The following is a 19,364-nucleotide window of genomic DNA, read 5'->3' on the forward strand; positions in this document are numbered from 1 at the left end:
ACATTGTCGCATGCTAATATTATAATCCATATATATGTACAATTTATTTCAACTAATCTTGTTGTATAGCGTTATATGATTATTTCACAATTAAAAACCATTCAAGGTTAGGCACGCTACAAATACTGTAAAGTAGTGCTATGTGTACAACATCAAGTATGGTGATTCAGATTAACAAAGAATACATAGTTTATGTCAAATTAATTAAACTTTAATGCTTTAAGGCCGGCATTATGTGAGATTTTGATTAATCTAAATGTTTTATATAGAACTAGATGATGTCCTTGAAAATTTACTTAGTTATTGTTGAATACCTATAAGATTGATTGATCAAATGCAAGAACGGCAGGCTTGTTGATCAGCAAACTACTCGAGATATTCTACCAAAAAAAAAAAAAAAACTAAAGATATCAAATAACAAATAATAATAATAATACTAAGATAAAAGTTCTTTGAGTAAGTGTTTTTTTTTTGTATGACTTATATTATGGTTATAAATGTTTATTTAATTTTATAATCAAAACTTTTGTTGTTATTTGGTTTTTTAAAGTAAAGTTTTTAAAATTAAAAAGACAAACTAAAGCGTAGCTAGGGTTAATTTCATTGGATAATGTGGTCTTTTTTTTTTTTAATTTGGGTTTTGGGGGGGGGGGGGGGGGGGGTTATTTAGCAATTGCCATTGGTGGATTGTTTAGAAACATGACAAGTGTACTCGTCTTTATCTTTTGCTTTAGTTTTTTGCCTACTTTTGATTAATATGAAAAACATGATCGATGCCTAAATAACTTTAAGATGAGAAATTAAAAAAAAAAAATTGGTTTAATTAATTCCGGAAGAACCTCATTCAAATTCAGTCCCCTTACGGTTTTGGTATTCACGAGTGAATTGGAAGTCAGAAAATTAGAGTTCCAAAATTATGTGTCAAAATCTTTTTGAATTAGATAAGGAGAGCAAGTAAGGTTTTCTTTGGGAGTGAAGTACTGTAATTTTTAAGCCACAACTGTTGTGAAAAAAAAAATCTATAATTATAAAATAAAAGTTAATAATACGTAATAAATATAAATTTTAAAAAGAAATTTTGACAAAAATATAATAGATTTTTCATCGTATAACTGAAAAATCATATCAATATAACTTCTAAACTACAGTTGATAGTATTTATTAAACACTTTAATAATGTAGTTTAAAAATTACAGCTAAGGGTGGACACGGGTCAGGTTGATAAACAACCCAACCTAACCCGCATATAGAACGGGTTGACAAAATTCAACCCGACCCAACCTATTATATATCTCAACCCAACCTAACTCACAGTTCTGCGGGTTGGGTCGATTAAGTTAGACTTTTGAAAAAACTCATTTTTATAGTGTAATTTAATATTAAGCAAAAATAAATAAATTAATTAAAAAATAAAAAAATACAACATTAAAATTCTTACAACAAATCCACATTTTAAAGTTTAACAATCAAATTATTAGTACATAATTAATGAAATAAACAAGTTCATAAATTTAAAATCTTATTTAATACAAAACACTACATATATATATATATGGGTTGACTGGTTGGGTTGAAAAATTTAACAACTCAATCCAATCCGTATGTTTTATCAATTCAACCTAAACCGTAAAAAATCATATGGGTTGGGTCGGTTTCACGGGTTGAACGAGTTAGCTCCCACCCCTAATTACAATTATCCAACTTCAATGTCAAACGCATTCTAAATTAATAAAAGCTCCTACTTGTGGTCATTTCTCAGGATAGAGGAATATGACCCATTTGTATTGGAAAAGTAAATGCAGCACGAGAAAATTTGAAAACTAATTGCATCGTGAAATGATATTCGTTGAAAATATGACAGGAGCAGCATAGACAAGATTGCAATTTGGGGTGGGCTGCAATTTAATTGGGCTTAAGATTTATACAACACAGAAGAGACTGCGGGTGTTTTGAAATTTGAAATCTTTTTAGAACATTAGGGCTTGTTTGGTATTATTTTTGAATTTGTATTTTTTGAAAATAAAAATGAAAATGAAAATGGTGTTTTGCAGTTGCTGTATTTTGAATTTAAATATACGTCTAGTATCATTTTCAGTATCTTATATTTTAAAACTGAAAACAGTAATATGCGTTTGATAGGCACAGTTGAAAATAATAAAAACAGAAAATATGCGTTTGGTAATGTTTTTTTCAAAAACAATTTTTAATAATCATTTACATTATATTTATAGTCATAAAATAATTATTTAGCTAATACACACAAATACAACAAAATAATTTAACTAAATTTAATATAAAAAATTACATGATAATAAAGTTTAAGAATTAACATTAATTAAAAAAAAGTTTGACATTGTCATTGTTTTTACACCATATAATTAAGATATATATTACAACACATGATTTAAACAAAATAATTATAAAAAAACACATGATACACATTATGCATTACGTATGTAATCATGCCACATAAAAGCTGCAATTCCATCTCTTGTAGCATTCATCTCTGCGACACTTGTTGGAGATAAATCAATATTAGTAAGTGGCCTACTAGTGTCTCCTTCATCGTTGGTAACCAAATCTTGCACATCAAAGTCCCCAAATAACCTATCACTTGCATTTTCTCGTCGAATAAAATTATGCAAAGCGCAACATGCAATTGGAATTAGATGTTGCTTACATAAACTATAATTATGCATGTCCCTTAAAATTAAAAATCACGCTTTTAAAACACCAAAGCATCGCTCAATTACATTACGTAATGATGAATGTCCATAATTAAACAAAGCGCAACATGCAACGAACTGGAAGAGCAGCAGCAGCAGCAGCGATGGACTGGAAGTAGCTGGAGCAAATACCAATTGAAGACAGCAGCAACAACGGACTGGCAGATCGAGTTAGAGAGAGAGATATGTGCTGTAGATCTAGAGAAAGAGGAAGAAGAGAGTGATAATGAGAGCGGAGAGTTTAGATCGGGGACTTTGGGAGCTGATGACGAAGAGAATACGAGCCAGAGATGTTTGAGATTTGTTATGTAGTTTGTTCTTTAGTGTAAACTGTAAATTCATTTGAAAACACATTAAACACGTTTTCAACTTTACAACTGGGAAACCGAATCCGAATTTTTTGTTTTATAATCTATTTATGAGTTTAGCCCACCAAATGTATTTTTCAATTGTATTTATAAAGCAAGAATAAAAATAGAGGTTTGAAAACAGTACTAAACAGGCCCTAAGATTGCTGTCTCAATTTGGCTCCAAAACAAGGATAAAATTACGGTGCAACCGTGGTACCATACCACAATTACATCTAACTATTAGATTCAGCTACAGTTGTTACCATAAGCTAGATGCAACGATTGAAAGCAATTATGGTATGGTTACCATAGCCGGACCCCCAAAACAAATGAGCATCTGATTAAATTAAATTAATCATCCCTCTGTTGTGCATGATATTCTCCAATTTATTCATTCAATTATTGTTATGTCTTTGTCTCCTGACCAGCGATGGTCAAATAACGATTTGATTTAATAAAAAATTGAACTGATAATGACTTGAATTACCACAATGAACTGAATCAAATAAAAAGTCCACTGTTGAATTGAATTTCGATTGAATAATTTATGTGCAGCCATATGTAGATATTTTGATTGAATAATACACTTTTCAAAGAGTTGGGTACAAATCTTTCCCACGGCCATCTCCCAAAACCTTCTCCAACTTGTGTACATACCTTTCAAATATTTTTTTGTACGTATTGCAAATAAAACATAGCACGTAATAATAATAAATAATAAAAATAATAATAAAAAAGGGATCTATAAAACTTATGATGGGAGAAGTACTAGGGGGCACACCACGCAATGAACCAAAAAAAAAGGTGGGCAGTGCAGCTGCAGCAGAAAGGGAGAGCAAAATGGCCGACCAGCGAAGGGTCAATTTACTAGCCACATTGGCCGAATCGTACCAAGCAATAATTGCCACAAAAACAGTGATCCTAGTAATCTTCATCATTAAAATTTCGAAGCAAATGGGCAAAATGCAAAAAGCAAATGCAACTGGCAAATTGATGACACCACCGCCCCCCCAATCAACATCAAAAATCTTACAAAATCGAGTCCAGCGAAGGCAAGTAGGGACCAAAACGCAACGTGTCGATTACATATTGACAATCCTACACATGTTGTCAGAATCAAATTCGGTCGGATCATGTAATTTAATCAGTTATCAATCTCACGACTTCTATTCTTGTTCTTCATAATCGTCAACTTGACCTCTCCTCTTTCTTTTAATTGGATTATCTTTCTTTTCTTTTCCCCTCACTCTTTTCTTTCATCTCATCATCTTTTACGAAATTGGGAAACCAAAAGGACACGCACCACGTGGGATTTGTTGCAAAAATTATCAACTTTTGAAATTCTTCAAATAACCTAAAATTAATGTAATATCCATTTATTAGGAAAAAAAAAAACTCCTTTCTTGTTTAAAAAAAAAAAAAAAGACTAACGGAGTATTAATAGAATGAACTATTATACAATATTATGTGATATTACAATATTAATAATTATTTCATCCTCTTTCCTTTAACATCCTAAATTATTATTTTAAGTTAATTACTTTTAATACAAGTGTTATAGTAATAAAAGGAATAAATATAATTTTAAAAAAGTAACATATCCTTTTAAAAAAAAAATTCAGAAAATTATTACGACATAAAACGCAAGTTTCCAAAAATATGATGTAAAGAAACTATTATCTATTACAATATATAATTTATTGTTATTGATAATTAGCCTAAGTTATAACCATAATTTTTTGTGCCCACTTAGGATTTATTCTTGTATAGAAAATATCATCATACAAATTTTACTGTACAATTCATTTTTGTCACATCATCCTATTTAAACGTCAACACTAGGTGAAGTGAACAGACAAAACACCTGCAAAAACCGGTAAGTAAACCACCCGATCCCCCTTTCCACCCACAGTTTTTTAAAGATTTTTCATCCAAAAACCAGCCTATTTAAGTCTGCACATCGATACCTAAAAGGTTGTCTTTGCAATGAAAGATTATTTCGAGTGCGCATTACAAATTTTAATTTACAATAGACACCAATTTTGTTAATCTAGTTGGCATAATATCGTCAGTTAGATCACCGATTTGTTGATTAACCAGGCTAGAAATTGCATACAGGAGAACAAATCCAAATCATTTGGGCAAAAATTGACAAACTAAGATTCAATCCTATTTTGGATTTAAAGTAATTTGTACAAGAGTATTCACCAATCTAAGTACTACTAGTGTGTCCCCATTTCTGCAAATCTTCTTGCAGCTTTGTGAACATTTCTCCACAACCACAACCAGCGAAAAACAGGAAACCCCCCAAAAAAGAAAAAAAAAAACAAAAGTTAGAAGCCTTGCGCATCATCAAATCAATCACACTATTTTTCAACCCCTGCAAGTTACACAATTATATTAAAGATTTAACTTTCTCGAGGAAAATCAGTCACTTAATTTTGCGTATTATATATATATAACTCATTTTAATTAACTACTTAATCCCTGCTTTTGACTTTTGATTCTCCTTAAATCGACCACCACAACGCTGACATTATCCGAACTACGCCTAGCCAAGGCCAGCTTGGTCAACAAAATTGACGCGTCCAAGCAAGCTTTGTCAGAGCTTTGACCAGACACTGCCACCTCGCTCCCCGGCGATCCGGGTGGTGAAGCTGCAGCCGCCGCCTTCTGAGCTCGGAAGCACGTGCGCACCACGCTGCACGCCGTCTCGTTCGACACCACGTCCCATAACCCATCGCTCGCCAAAATCAAACACTCATCCTCCGCCGTACGCTCAGTCACGGTCACCTCCGGCTCCGATATCACATACGGCTTTAAGTAATTGTCTCCGATCGCTCTCGACATCGCCAGAACGCCAAGCACTCTCGGGCCGTCCCAGTAAATCACACGGCCGCCGGCGGCTTCGATTCTAAGCAACTCATCCGGGCGATCAGGCTGGGACAAACAGAGAGAAGTAGCACACTAGTTAGAGAACAAATCCACGCGTCATAATTTCATTGGATAACTATTCAGCTTTTATCAAATAGTTGACTCACTTTATGATCGTTGGACAGAGGAACCGCGACGCCGTTTCGGCAGAGCACAGCACGAGAGTCGCCGCAGTTAGAGACGATAAGCTTTTCAGGAGTGACGACAGCAACGACGGCAGTAGATCCAACGGCGTCGCACTGCGGAGTCTGTAACTCGCAGCGGCAGTTAGAGATCTTGGAACTCACACTCCAATCTTGCACCTCCTTATCCATCTTCCCAAAGCTCGCCTGCATTGTCTGCTTCCACTTCACCGATTCTTCAACAACGTTACAAGATTCAATCTCCTCCCTAAGTATATCATGCAACCGATCTTTACACTTCATCGCCACCTACAAACGAAAATATAAAACAAGCAAAATTAGAAACGTTGTAATAATAATAATAATAACAACAATAACACGTAAAAATGATTCGAGCATATTAATTTATTAAGCGCCAAGTGCTTACATGTGAGCAACCATGACCGTCGAACACGCCGTAGAAGTGAGCGCGATTTTGCTTGCAAAACGACGGGTGAATTGACACAGTATCCTCCATATCTCGTCTTCTACCGCAAACTGAAGTCATCCCGAACTTGGGGTTATCATTTACCAAATCATCAGCCGCTTCATTATTCCCGACTAATTCTTCCTTGTTTACGGTACGACCTCGCTCTGAATCTTTCGCTTCACAATTCTGTTCGGTGTTTTCTCGAGCATGTGCAGCTGTTAAGGCAGTGTAAAGTTCAAGCTTCTTTCGTTTCCGATCGTTTTCTGACGGCGGCAAAACTGCCACGTCTGCAACCAAGTTAAACGGACGGAGCTCTAGCCTCCTCCGTCTAGAAGCTCGTGAGCTTTGCTCAACTGATACCGCTGGTTCACTCTCACAACCTACTCCACAGCAAATCCCCGCCATTAAAGTGAAGAGCTCCGAGAAAAATGATCGACCAAAAAAATGAAAAAACTTCAATCAATTCTAATTTCCTTAGCGCTAAGTAGCTATCTATCAAAGAGAGCTGCTACTGAATAATACCTTGGCGTAGACAAAGATGAGACAAAAGATAAATGAGAGATCTCTTGCTGAATTGGAGAGGTCCCGTTAAAAAGCCTTTCTATAGAAGCCGACCCTCTCTTTCTCTCTCTCTAATTTACCTGGGGCCCACCACGTAATTGCGGGCAGCCTACCCGTCACCGTCACGGGCAGGTATCAGACATGTACAGTTGTCGTGACGTCGATTTACTGAATGAAATATACTATCTTAACCGTCCATTTAGCACACGATTTTTCTCTCTCTTCCTTCATCTCAACACGTGTATTGGCATTTTAGGGCTCTGTTTACGTTAGCCAATGAGGTTTGGACACGACCGGCTTGAAACGACCGGCCTTTTCTGACACGCATGTGGTCATCTCTCGCTCCTCTTTTCAGTGCCCTCGCTCTGTGTCGAAGAGAAAAGGCCCCGTATTCATTGTTCGTATTTTTGTGTCCATAAAATAAGCAGCTGTTGCATACGATATCACCACGTGGCGCAATCGTGGAATACGAGATTCGGCCTTGATTCTTCTCTCCAAACGCTTCTGTTGCGAGTGGTAGCAACACAATTTGTTTTTTGTTTGGAAATTATAATTCGTAAATCTAGGAGGACCTCGTAATTTGATTTTGTGATCCTATAGTTTCCAATATAAATATGTGAGTTCATAATCAATTGTATATATTTTCACATATTTGTGCCCGAAAAAACTTCATAATATACATAAAAAAACTTAAATTTTTAATTTCATTAATGAAGTGAAAAAATATTTGTCATTACTAGCTTTGCTAATATTTTTTTTTTCATTTATCCTCCTTTTTAAATGACAATACAATAAAAAAACTACAAATTATTTCAAGATTTAAAAACTGTTGTTGTAAGACTTGTGAAATTTTTTACATTTTATTAAATTATATATGATATTCTTAATGTTGAGCCTGTAAATACACAAATTTATTTTCTAAATAATTTAACACTTTTAAATACTAAATCAAATTTTTAAAGTTTGGTAGATTTTTATATTTTTATAGTTTTTCAAAAAATTTGACACAGATTGATGCTTGTCACATTTTAAGTCTAATAAAATTTTTAATATTTTATAAATGAGTAATGATACAACCATAAATTTTTATATAAATTGATTTCGCATTAGTTAAATAAAAATATTAAATAATAAAAATAAATTATATAAATTAAAAATATTGAATCATACCATCTGTATTAATAAAATTTGTACAATAATTTATGATTATAATATTACTCTTTATAAATAGGATAATCATTTTATGCAACACCAAAGTAAATAAAGGACAAATATTATTTGTGAGTGGCATTAGTGGAGCGTGAGAAGACGCGCAATAGTTGTGTGGCGGGAAGAGAAATAGTGTTTGCCGCTTTATTCTGGTCGCTACCAGTTGTGTAATGAAGGCGTCTACGTAAGCGTAACGAGGTAGATTTTGACGCGTGTGGGACCGCATGTCAAAGTCGATACCCCGTTGCAGAATATCTGAGGTTCGGTAGCTGTTCACTAGCCACGTGTCTTCTTCTGACGTGGATCTGAATGTGCGCCTATCGTTCCTCGCGCTCTTACACGTTTCAACCACTGCTTGCTCCAGAAATTATAAAATTTCACCGCCCCTCTTCCACAAATTAGAAAGTTGTTGTACAGGAAACCCTGTTTTTGACAATTTGCTTAACGACCTTTATAAGCTTCTGTATTTCTATTTTACCCCAATTAAACTTATTTTCACATTGTGACCCCTTCTATTATTTCTCGTTACTCCCTTACCCTTTACATAAAATATATAAATCGATGAGAATATTGGCGCACAAAATTTGATGTTAATTGATGTTATTATAATTAGGGGTGTTAGCGGATTGAATTTTACAGATTGGACACTAATCCATATCTGATCCATAATTTTGGGATTATAAATTTTTAATCCAATCTAATATACGGATTGGTGAAATTCAATACAAATCCAATCTATATGTTTGCGAATCGAATGCAGATATGACCCAATGTATATCCAATTCATTATTTTACAGATTAGTTTGTGGGTTAAAAATTTTTAATTCCGTCCTAAACACAAACTAACTAAATAAAAAAATTAATATAAAAATAATTTTCATACCGATCAAATTCAAGATTAAATAAGATTTAAATAAATTATTTACTTAAATAAAGCTTGAAAATACATTCAAAATTTTAAAATATAACACACCAAAAAGAAAAAATCTATCGATACATGAAAATTAATTGTTTAAGAAACTATATTCATTTATTTTATTATTTTATTTTATATTATTATCGGATAAAATATAATATTGTGTTAATGCAAATATATTTTAACTTATTTATTTATGAATAAGTACTAATGCCACATTTACAAGTTTAATTTTTTTATTAAATAAGTATTTCTTTTTTTTGATTCGCGGATTTTTATGAATTTACTTTTGTAAATTCATATACAATCTACTGACTGCGGATTTTTAAAATTTTAATCCAATCCAATTTACCAATCTATAGATCAAATTTTTACCGATCAGACGGATTGAATAAATCGGATTGGATTTCGAACACCTCTAATTATAATCATGCGACCCTTATATACTTTAATAAAAGAAAGCAAATTGTGTTAACAGTTGTATTTGGATCGTGTGAGATTTATGTTTTATACAGACACAATCTATTTATTAATCATACGAAAAAAATAAATAAATAAAAACTTGAAATAAAGTATATACAAATAACACATTATGTTTTATTTAATAATTAGCTAATATTGCTACACATGTAACACGAGACACTAATCCACATAATATTTATTTATCTTAATTTACATGAATATCACCCATTCATTAACTTATTTGTATGTATCAACAATATTATATAAGATTTTATACATTATATCAAACCTATTGAAATGATAAAATTATACTTATTCAAATAATTAATAACATCCAAACTCATATAATGTTAGCTCAAACAATGAAATGTCACATATATCTTTAGATGTTTTGGTAAATATGCAAAAATGTCATTATTTTCATGTGTCAAAACTTGAAACTCTAATCTGATACAAGTATTGATGGGGATGACATGGACACAATCCATTTACCCCAAACCTAGTTATTTATATCAAAATCACATCAAATTCTATCACCTCTACAATTATTAATCATAGAGTTTGAGAGATTATGAGTTAATTAATCTCTTAGCATGCGACAATTTGGTGAGATGCTTGCTCCACCATATGTTAATTTAGCAAGTATAGCGTTTTTAATATTTAATACTATTGTTTTTTTTTTCTTATGGCATCAATTTTTGAAAACCGAACAGGTAAATTCAATTACTGCATTAATTGTTGCAACACTTCCTTTATTGTAAAATCATAATTAACGGTGCGTTTCTCATTAAACGATCATAACTTCTTTATTTTATTTTTTATTTTTATTATCTCTTAACATCCTTGAAGAAGTTTTAAAAATAAAATTTATAGGTCACGAATAAATGAATATAATAGAACTGGAGTTCAAATTAATGAAGTACGTGTAGGAGTACTTTGCTAAAAATCCTCAAAGTTGACGACAAAACGAGATGGGAACTAAAAAGTACACGTGTAGGGTCACAATTTAATTACCAAGGGCATTCACGCACAAACTCTATGAATAATCAATTATCCGAAAGGTGGGACAGAAAAGGAATTCAATTAAGTCCCTGCCCGTCCTGTGCATCCGCCACGTTGGAGGTGCAAGCTGTAAAGCAAAGGCTGTACTCCATGATGTGACGCAAACAAAAAGGCCACGTGACTGAGGAGGCTACTGTCAGCGAGTCCCGTCGTCCGTCGCTGACCCAACCCCACAGTTTTGTTTTTTCGGCAGCGTAAATGGTAAAAGGTAATTTGCACACTACACTCATCGTTGCTTGACACAAATCAAACAACATTGCTAGTTGCCAAATTGCACCAGCTAAGACCTGTTAATTTTCATTTTTGACACCTGGCTCCATTTATTTTAGCTTTTATAACTTAATTGCCAAGGCGTTTGATTAATATTATTATTGTTGCATTGTTACTTTAGCACCATAACTAACTATATTATTTTTTATGAGAAACTTGTGGTATAATTGTGATATTGTGTTACAGTTACATTCAATTATTGAATGTCAATGGACCCTAACAATTTAATTACATCTAACAACCGAATGTAATTATGGTATGGTACCATAATTGTACCATAGCCTGATCCCATTTCTTAACTTTAAAATAGTCACAGGTAACTTATAAATTGATAGTTAGTGATATTTATTAAATATCTATTACTTCGCCTATGAATGACTGAAAGTGAGCATTAGAGATTTAATAAATACAACATTAATGTATGGACCAAAAATCCACAGTCAAAACTAATAAATTAATTTTTTTTTTGGGGTAAAATCAGTAAAAAAAATTTTTTAATAGATTCGGTCCTTGGAGGTATGTGTGCTTCTAAAAGATATTTTTTATACTGAGCCCAATTTCAAGATTCATTTTCTACATAAAGCCAGTAACGGTAACAAATTTTTTACTACATATATCATTTTTGTTATAAATATTATTATTTTTTAACTAAGTAAATGCATTTAAGGTAAAAAAAAAAATTTTTGAATGGAACTCAAAATCGTTGAACTTGGACAATCAAATAGTGCTTAGGCCTTTTTCTCCCTTTGATTTTTTGTTTTTCATTTGTCTTAGATCAGTGGCGAAGCTAACACTATTTTTTGGGGTGGGCTAGATTTTTTTAAATATTCAATTACTTCTCAAAACTTTTTTTCTGTACAAATAAAATTATTAAAATACACTAGACAAGTAAAAATAATCTAAAATAATTAATTTTTTTTCAAGAAACTAACCCGGGCTACAGCCCAGATTAGCCCCCTCATAGCTTCGCCCCTGGTCTTGATCTATTAATATTCCTAGCGATACACACACACACATACATACATATAGATACATATATGTATATTACACTTCTTTTACATTGTTATTATTTGGGTTTTTTAAAATTTAGGGTGTGTTTGGGATTGAGGTTGGGCTGTAACTTAAAAGTTACAGCACTAAAATATTTGGTAAATACTATACAATATCTGCTGTAGTTTGGAAGGTATATTAATATGATTTTTCACTTGTTTAATGAAAAATCTATTGTATCTTTAATAATTTTGTCAAAATTATTATTTTAAATTTATATTTATTACATATTATTAACTTTTATTTTATAGTTACAACTTTTTTTTCACAGCAGCTGCAATTTAAAAGTAACAGCACTTCAATCCCAAACGCACCCTTAGGGTTATTATTTCACAATACTTTAAGTATTATAAAATAGTAAATTACTATATGGATTATTAAAAGATAACATTGTATTATATTAACTTTTTATAAATAAAAAATTATTGTATTTTCACTACTTTTATTAGTTGACTCGTTAGTTCACTTATAAAACACACACATCATTGCCGCTTATATTTACAACGATAATTATGAAAATATTGCCCCTACAATTGATTTGTGGCGTGATCAATTGTAAATTGATGGATATGTAATAAATTGTTATTTTTTAAAAAGTTAATATTGTGAAATATTATCTTTCAATAATTTTGTAATTATTTATTATTTCACAATAAATGCGACAGTTGAAAGGATAATAACCATAAGATTTAATTATAAATTTAATTTTTCTTTGATGAAAATATAATTTTGGTTGTCCATATGACGTCAGTGTGGCACCGTCATTATACTAATAACAATAACGGAAATTTAATAAAAATATTATATTTCAATAATTGATATAGTGATTTATTATTTTATAATAGTTATGCGTCGAAATGATAATTAACCCTTTAATTTAAAACGAAAAATAGAGATGTACAAGTCGCCAGTTACCGAAGATGAAACGTGCGAGGATTAGCATGCCACGTGAGAGTAATAAGAAGCATCTCTAAAGAGAAATGTTACGAGGTAATTAAAAGTTAGGGGGATTGCCACTTTTTTCCCAACAGTAATTAACATATACTATTTACTCCCTTTTTGTTTTTATAATAGCCAAAACCTCCCATGACAGCATAAGTTTATAATATTATCATTATTTTTAACTACTTTTTTATTTACATTATTATAAATTAAATAAATTACATGAATAGAAATTAAATAAAAAAATTAAGTATTAAAAACAAGAAATATATGTTTTGATATGAGCAAAAAAAATAATAAAATTTTTTCTTGTAATTATTTATTTTGTGAACATTTTCTTATAATAATACATTTTGTAATATTTTAAAATTAAATATAAAAAGTATAGCCAAAATATTTTATTATTTATCTTATAATAAATTTTTATTTGTCGTTCAAGTTTTCTTATAATAATTTTTTTATCATTTTACTAATAATTTTCTTATATATTTATTATAAGAAAATTTTCACAAAATAAATAAGTATAAAAAAAATTTATTATTAATTTTTTTGTTCATATCAAAACATATATTTCTTATTTTTAATGCTTAATTTTTTATTTAGTTTCTATTCATGTGATTTATTTAGTTTATAATAAATATAAATAAAAGAGTAGTTGAAAATAAGGATAATATTGTAAATTTATACTATTAGGGGGTTTTTTACCATTATAAAAACAATAGGAGAAAAAATAATATATATTGATTACTGTAAGGGGGAAATTAACAATCTCCCTTAAAAGTTATGCACCAAAATTTTTGCAAGTTTAGATATTTTCTGTGCATGAGTTCGAGTCTCAACAGTTGTTGGGACTCGACTATTTGGCTTCCTGCTTGGGATAGAATATATTTCTCTTCAATATTAAGTGAGATTCGTTGTTCGAATTGTACCATACTAACATCATGAAAAAGAGTTCCGATTGCTTTTTAGTTATAAGTATCAATAAAGTTCTATTGTAATATATCAATATTTCAAGAAAAAAGTCTGGATATTTTCTGCAGGTTTTTGGAAGGTTGCAGTATATATAGTTGGCAAACTCTGTCTCGGGATGCAATCATTAATATTTTTAAATATTTTTTTCAACGATATTTTTTCTTCGCAGAAGCAGAGGCAGAGGCAGAGGGGATGTTTCTCTTGCAGTTTCATGCTCAGTTGCTCCGATAATGTTATCGAAGCAATTGATATTTGCATGACAATTTGTGGGGAGTGTTACGGCCTCATGAGTATATGTGTCACCAATAGCTCATTTCTCATCATTGAAACTGCAGCAACAGGAGGATTTCTATTAAATTTCTCAACATTCAACATAAGAATAAACTAAAGAAGCTACAAGTTTAAAAAATGCCAAAATGGCCACAAGGCCTTAGGGGCATGAACAATCAACACAAGTTCTGAGTTCATTGTGCGGAAAAAAAAAAAAATCAGCTAATCTTTAGAAATCCAGTCTAATCCCAGGGTTAAAACCATTCGCAGTAAATCCTCCATCAACAGAAATAATCTGTCCCGTGATATAAGAAGCGGCAGGAAGGCAAAGGTATGCCACCAGAGATGCAACTTCCTCAGGTTCTCCAACACGTTGAAGAGGAGTCCGAGCTATTACCTTGTCCACAAATTCTTTGTTTTCAAGCAACTGCATGAAAGAGAAATATGCAGGCAATGAAGGTGGTTTATATTTATATTTTTTTTAATATAACTGTTGATATTCACGAACTGCAATCAGGTGAAACCATGAAAGATGAAACCCCTAAGCACCTTAGGGTAATCAGCACAAGATATTATATTAAATTCGTAAATTTTGGCCAATTAGTAATTGGTACTTGCTGCCTGCATCCTAACTTCAGTCGATTCTAGTAATCAAATAAAAGACCTCAACTTGTTCTAGATTTAAATTCAGGGCAACTGAGGTTCGATTAGTCCATGAATAAAAGAAGACAAGTGTTACTCCTACCAAAGATCTACAGCAAAATACAAAGTTTTGAACAATTTTCTCAATATACTTTTCAGAATATCAATGGAAAGAAGAGAAGCTGATGAAAAGAAGTGTTACCGTAAATCAAAATTTCAAGATAATAGTCACAAGAAGATTAGAGAACATTACATGCTCTACTAGTGAGGTCTTGGTATACCACGGTGCAACAGAATTTGTCCTGATATTGTCTTTTGCCCATTCACAAGCCAGATTTCTTGTAAGTTGATTCATTGCAGCTGCGGATAACAAGTGGTAAATAAAAGCCTTTCAACATCTTCACACATGATACTCATGCCTATATATTATTATCACCAGATCAGTAACTGACCTTTAGTTGCTCCATAAATTGATCCGCTCCCTATATGTGAGAGACCACCAACAGAGGAAATGAACACGATGCTTCCAACTCCAGATGCTTTAAGAAGAGGATATACAAGTTGGCACAAATGGTATGTGGATTCAAAGTTGGTAGTCATTATTTTCGAATATTCTTCAGCAGAGTACTCAATAGTCGGCTTCCTGATATTAGTTCCAACGTTGTTTACCTAAAAAACCAATAAGATCATGTAAATGTCCCTCAAAGGTAAGGGGACTGTTAAAAAAGAAAAAAAGAAAAAAAGAAGAAATAGTATGATCTAAAGTTTGGGTCCAAAAACGAAAGAAAACATTCCCCATTATAGATTTAGAAAACCAACATCGTTTCATGATTGATTTCAAGAATGGCTAAAGTATTGTTGCAAAGCATTAGTCCATTAAGTAGCCACGAGTTTATTCCAATACTGTAAAATTTGGCTCCAACTTTGTATCAACAAAAATTGTTGTAACGAGTAAAGTATCCTAGCCACCTCCCACCCCCTATAACCGATAAAAATTCATAGAGCACTACATAGAAAATAAAATAAAGTAGCATAACAATGAGAACAATAGCGGCTCTTGGACCATATCAAGTTCTACTTCTCCTGCAAACAAAAGCCAATTTACAATGTCCCATTGTAGTGAAATCCAGAATGACTTCAGGTTTTACAAGGCTATATCAAAATCATAAGAAAGCTGGCCAACAGTTAAAACGGCTAAGTCCATATTCTGATAACTCAAAAATTACATATCAAAGTCCATTTTTGTATGAGTTTGTCAATCAATCACCTAGGGCAACATGAACTAGACTTGTATTATTGATCCAACCATGGATTTGAATTATTCTAAAACGAAAAATATCTATGTCATACAACATAAATACATGCTTAAATTCCCAAATATCATAAATGATTAAATTTTTTTTAACGATTTTAGGTATAAACATAACAGAAAACTAAATTCTCTCCCCACCCATATGAGCATGCTCAAACATGGGAACTCTTGTCAATTGTGTAAGAGACCAAAACATGAAATTTTCAATTTGGTTTGATAACAAAGTGCAGGCCTTACAAGGTGCTAACAGATAACCAAAATAGAAGGCCTAAATGGAACCAAATGAAATCATCAATAGAGAGCTTAAAACTAATCAACTAATTGCAATTCCAACAGTAAAAGTGAAAAATTCAAGTTTTTATGCATCAATATAAAACTTAAGCACATGGGCAAATACTACTAATTAACCCTTCAAAAATAACACTTCTGATGCAAACACTCACCAAAATGTTGAGTTTGCCATTGAACTTGGAACCCACTTCTTGAATCAGCTTCTCCCTCTGATCAGGAGATGCAGCATCACAAACTGACCCACTAACAACGAAGCCTTTGCTTTGCCATTCTTTTAAGCACTTATTAAGCTCAACTTCGTTTCTCGAACATGTGTGTACCACAGCACCCAACCCAGCCAGTTCCTCCACAGTAGCTTGCCTAAACACATTTATAAAATTACATAAATAAATAAATAAAACCCAATAAGCCATTTAGCCAAAAGAGTTTTGCTTAATTCAGTGATTAAATTAATTATAAAAAAGAGCGTTTTGTTAAGGACCCAATTCCACGAGTGCCACCGGTGACAAGAGCAGTCATTCCTTTGAGCGACCATCTTGAGCTCTTGAAACTGCTCTCTGCATTTGCCATGGCCGCTTTGTTCTACTTCACTCTGTGTGGAGGGATTTGTTTTATAAACCCGATATGGTCAATGGAAAAATTCTAGTCCTATTTTGGAATGCTCTCAATAACAGAAGTGTCGGTAAGTGAAATTTTTTTTAGCAAAAACCTCGGTTTAAGGTTAAAAGACATAAAGACCCCCATGCAGTTTAATTATATTAGTGAATTTTTTTTATATGATTTAGATAGAAATAAAAGTATTATGTAGTGCGTTAATTTTCTTGTCACGGTCTAAATAAATTAAATTCACTTATAAGGTTAGAAATTTAGATGTTAATTTCTGATTGAAATTTTTTTATTTGATTTTTTAAAATTTTTTTATTAGTTTTCTCACTCTTAAATTCCTATTATTTCTTTAAACTTTCTCTCTTTACAAAACTAAAAAATACCAGCTTCTCAATAATAAATAAAAATCAAAATTGGGGAAAAAAAAAAGGAATTTACGGCCCCCCCGGGGCCGGGGGGGGGGGGGGGGGCGGGAGGCGGAAGAGAGAAAATATTAATGGGCATCATATTGGAAGAGGGTTTTATCGGTATATTGAAGGGGTGTGAAAAGCACCTCTCAATATCTAAAAAGAATCACCTCCAATGGACCCACATTAAACTAAGCTAATCCAATATTTTTCATTCGTTAGGCCTGGGCCCAATATTTGGTCCGATGGGTTGATCGGCTTCATTTTCCTAACCATGATGTGACTTACACATCGTTATTTATTTAATTTTTTCCGGGTACGCTGAAATATGTTTGCAAGCTAGAATTGAGGCTTTCAAGTTACAGAATTAAATTACAAGTTCTGGGTTGATACTTGATCCTCAGAGATATCTTATTGTGTTGTAGTTGGTAAAATTAATAACTGATGAAGGTTTTTATTTCTTTACATTTTATTTTACTAAGAATTATTATTTGAGAAGCTTTATGTGTTGTATGCATGTTGAGTGATGGTATCTTTTTCAAGTACCTCACATACAGAGTTTCTTTCTCTTATGCTCGAATAGTATGATTACAATAATTTAGGCAACTATTTGTATAGGGGTTGTAAATTGATTTAAATGTTTGTTACCGAACAAATTGATTGAAAACTATTCATTTTTTTTAAATATTACAATATTAGAAATTTGTTATGATCAAAGCATGATCGCGTTCTTGAAAATGAGAAAATTACTCTAATAAATACTGGAGAAATGAACATGCAACATATAATTAAGTAAAATCTTTTAATAGTGATACTCTATATAGGAATAACTTCTATCTAGTCATAAAAAATAATGGTCCCAATTTAGGCTAGTTATAAATAAGAATAGATTTCACATTTTAATGAGTTATAAATTTTTTAGGTCATGTCTTAAGGAACTTACCTCTACATAGTAATAATTATTTATATATTGCAAAAATAAATGTTATGTTACGCAAGGAACATACCTCCTCATAAAATCAGTAAAATAATGAGGAGAGAAAAATTAAAGAGAATGCAAAAATTTAGATAATTTTAAGATAACTCTGCATATTTCTAGTATTGTATAGAAGAATATAATAATTTTTTAGAACTATTTCTATCTCTTTTATCAATATCTATACATTAGATTTGAATTACTCCATCAACAAACTATTAATATAGTGCATACTTTATAACTTGCACGAAGGAAAACTAAGTTAAAATAATAAGTTTTGTTACTACATCTCTATGAAATTATACTGTCTTCATAGTAATAGTTTTACAGTTCCATTTTAAACTTTCCATTAACCTATCATTCTATCAAGACTTATCCTACATATATGAACTCTCACTATCCATTTTTCTATTTTTGCAAAGAAACCCACAAAAACTTAAAGAATAATAACATCCTTCCCTCTCATAATTCTACAATCAATCCATGAAAGCAACATAGAAACAGACTACAGACACATCAATTAGCCCCGCATGACCATGTGCACACTGTGGCTCAGCAATACAGCCACTACTAATGCACTTAAAACCCCACTGAGTCTCTTGATGATGAGTCAGTCTCACTTCTAAATGCTTTTTACACAAAATTGGAAACTTCATGAAACCCTAAGCAACCAACTTCAATTTCCCTCACAATCTCCAAGAACCCACGTAGAAAATTAAGTACCCACGCAAGCATTCTTCATTTCACATCCTTTAAATGGCTAAAAAAGTTGCTTGGTGCAACAGAAATTCTTTGTAGGCACAACAGTATACATT

At 31.9% G+C, this 19,364-nt stretch overlaps 2 protein-coding genes across 3 annotated transcripts; both read right to left on the reverse strand.

The window, feature by feature from the left end:
- Positions 1 to 5,130: 5,130 nt before the first annotated feature.
- Positions 5,131 to 7,648, reverse strand: LOC102629888 (protein phosphatase 2C 37). Its single transcript, XM_006486344.2, has 3 exons — positions 6,560 to 7,648; positions 6,118 to 6,441; positions 5,131 to 6,016 (listed from the first exon to the last, which is right to left on the reverse strand). Exons 1-3 carry the CDS (start codon positions 7,004 to 7,006, stop codon positions 5,549 to 5,551), a joined length of 1,239 nt encoding a protein of 412 aa, XP_006486407.1. The 5' UTR covers positions 7,007 to 7,648; the 3' UTR covers positions 5,131 to 5,548.
- Positions 7,649 to 14,368: 6,720 nt separating this feature from the next.
- LOC102629606 (tropinone reductase homolog At5g06060-like) lies at positions 14,369 to 17,210 on the reverse strand. Of its 2 annotated transcripts, none has more exons than XM_006486343.4 (5): positions 17,042 to 17,209; positions 16,713 to 16,920; positions 15,410 to 15,626; positions 15,211 to 15,317; positions 14,369 to 14,742 (listed from the first exon to the last, which is right to left on the reverse strand). In XM_006486343.4, exons 1-5 carry the CDS (start codon positions 17,128 to 17,130, stop codon positions 14,545 to 14,547), a joined length of 819 nt encoding a protein of 272 aa, XP_006486406.1. In that variant the 5' UTR covers positions 17,131 to 17,209; the 3' UTR covers positions 14,369 to 14,544. The 2 variants fall into 2 exon arrangements, with proteins under 2 accessions (XP_006486406.1, XP_024957369.1); XM_025101601.2 differs by having other exon boundaries at positions 14,601 to 14,742; positions 15,160 to 15,317; positions 17,042 to 17,210.
- Positions 17,211 to 19,364: the final 2,154 nt, after the last annotated feature.

Source organism: Citrus sinensis, chromosome 4, assembly GCF_022201045.2.
Source record: "Citrus sinensis cultivar Valencia sweet orange chromosome 4, DVS_A1.0, whole genome shotgun sequence".
Classification (NCBI taxonomy): Eukaryota; Viridiplantae; Streptophyta; class Magnoliopsida; order Sapindales; family Rutaceae; genus Citrus; species Citrus sinensis.

Coding starts and splice junctions, on each gene's coding strand:
- LOC102629888 (XM_006486344.2), bottom strand. CDS start 7,006: ATGGCGGGGATTTGCTGTGGAGTAGGTTGTGAGAGTGAACCAGCGGTA. Junction 6,442..6,559: donor ACGGTCATGGTTGCTCACAT/GTAAGCACTTGG, acceptor TTTCGTTTGTAG/GTGGCGATGAAGTGTAAAGA. Junction 6,017..6,117: donor CTCTGTCCAACGATCATAAA/GTGAGTCAACTA, acceptor TGTTTGTCCCAG/CCTGATCGCCCGGATGAGTT.
- LOC102629606 (XM_006486343.4), bottom strand. CDS start 17,130: ATGGCAAATGCAGAGAGCAGTTTCAAGAGCTCAAGATGGTCGCTCAAA. Junction 16,921..17,041: donor GGTGGCACTCGTGGAATTGG/GTCCTTAACAAA, acceptor AAATGTGTTTAG/GCAAGCTACTGTGGAGGAAC. Junction 15,318..15,409: donor AATTTATGGAGCAACTAAAG/GTCAGTTACTGA, acceptor TGTTATCCGCAG/CTGCAATGAATCAACTTACA.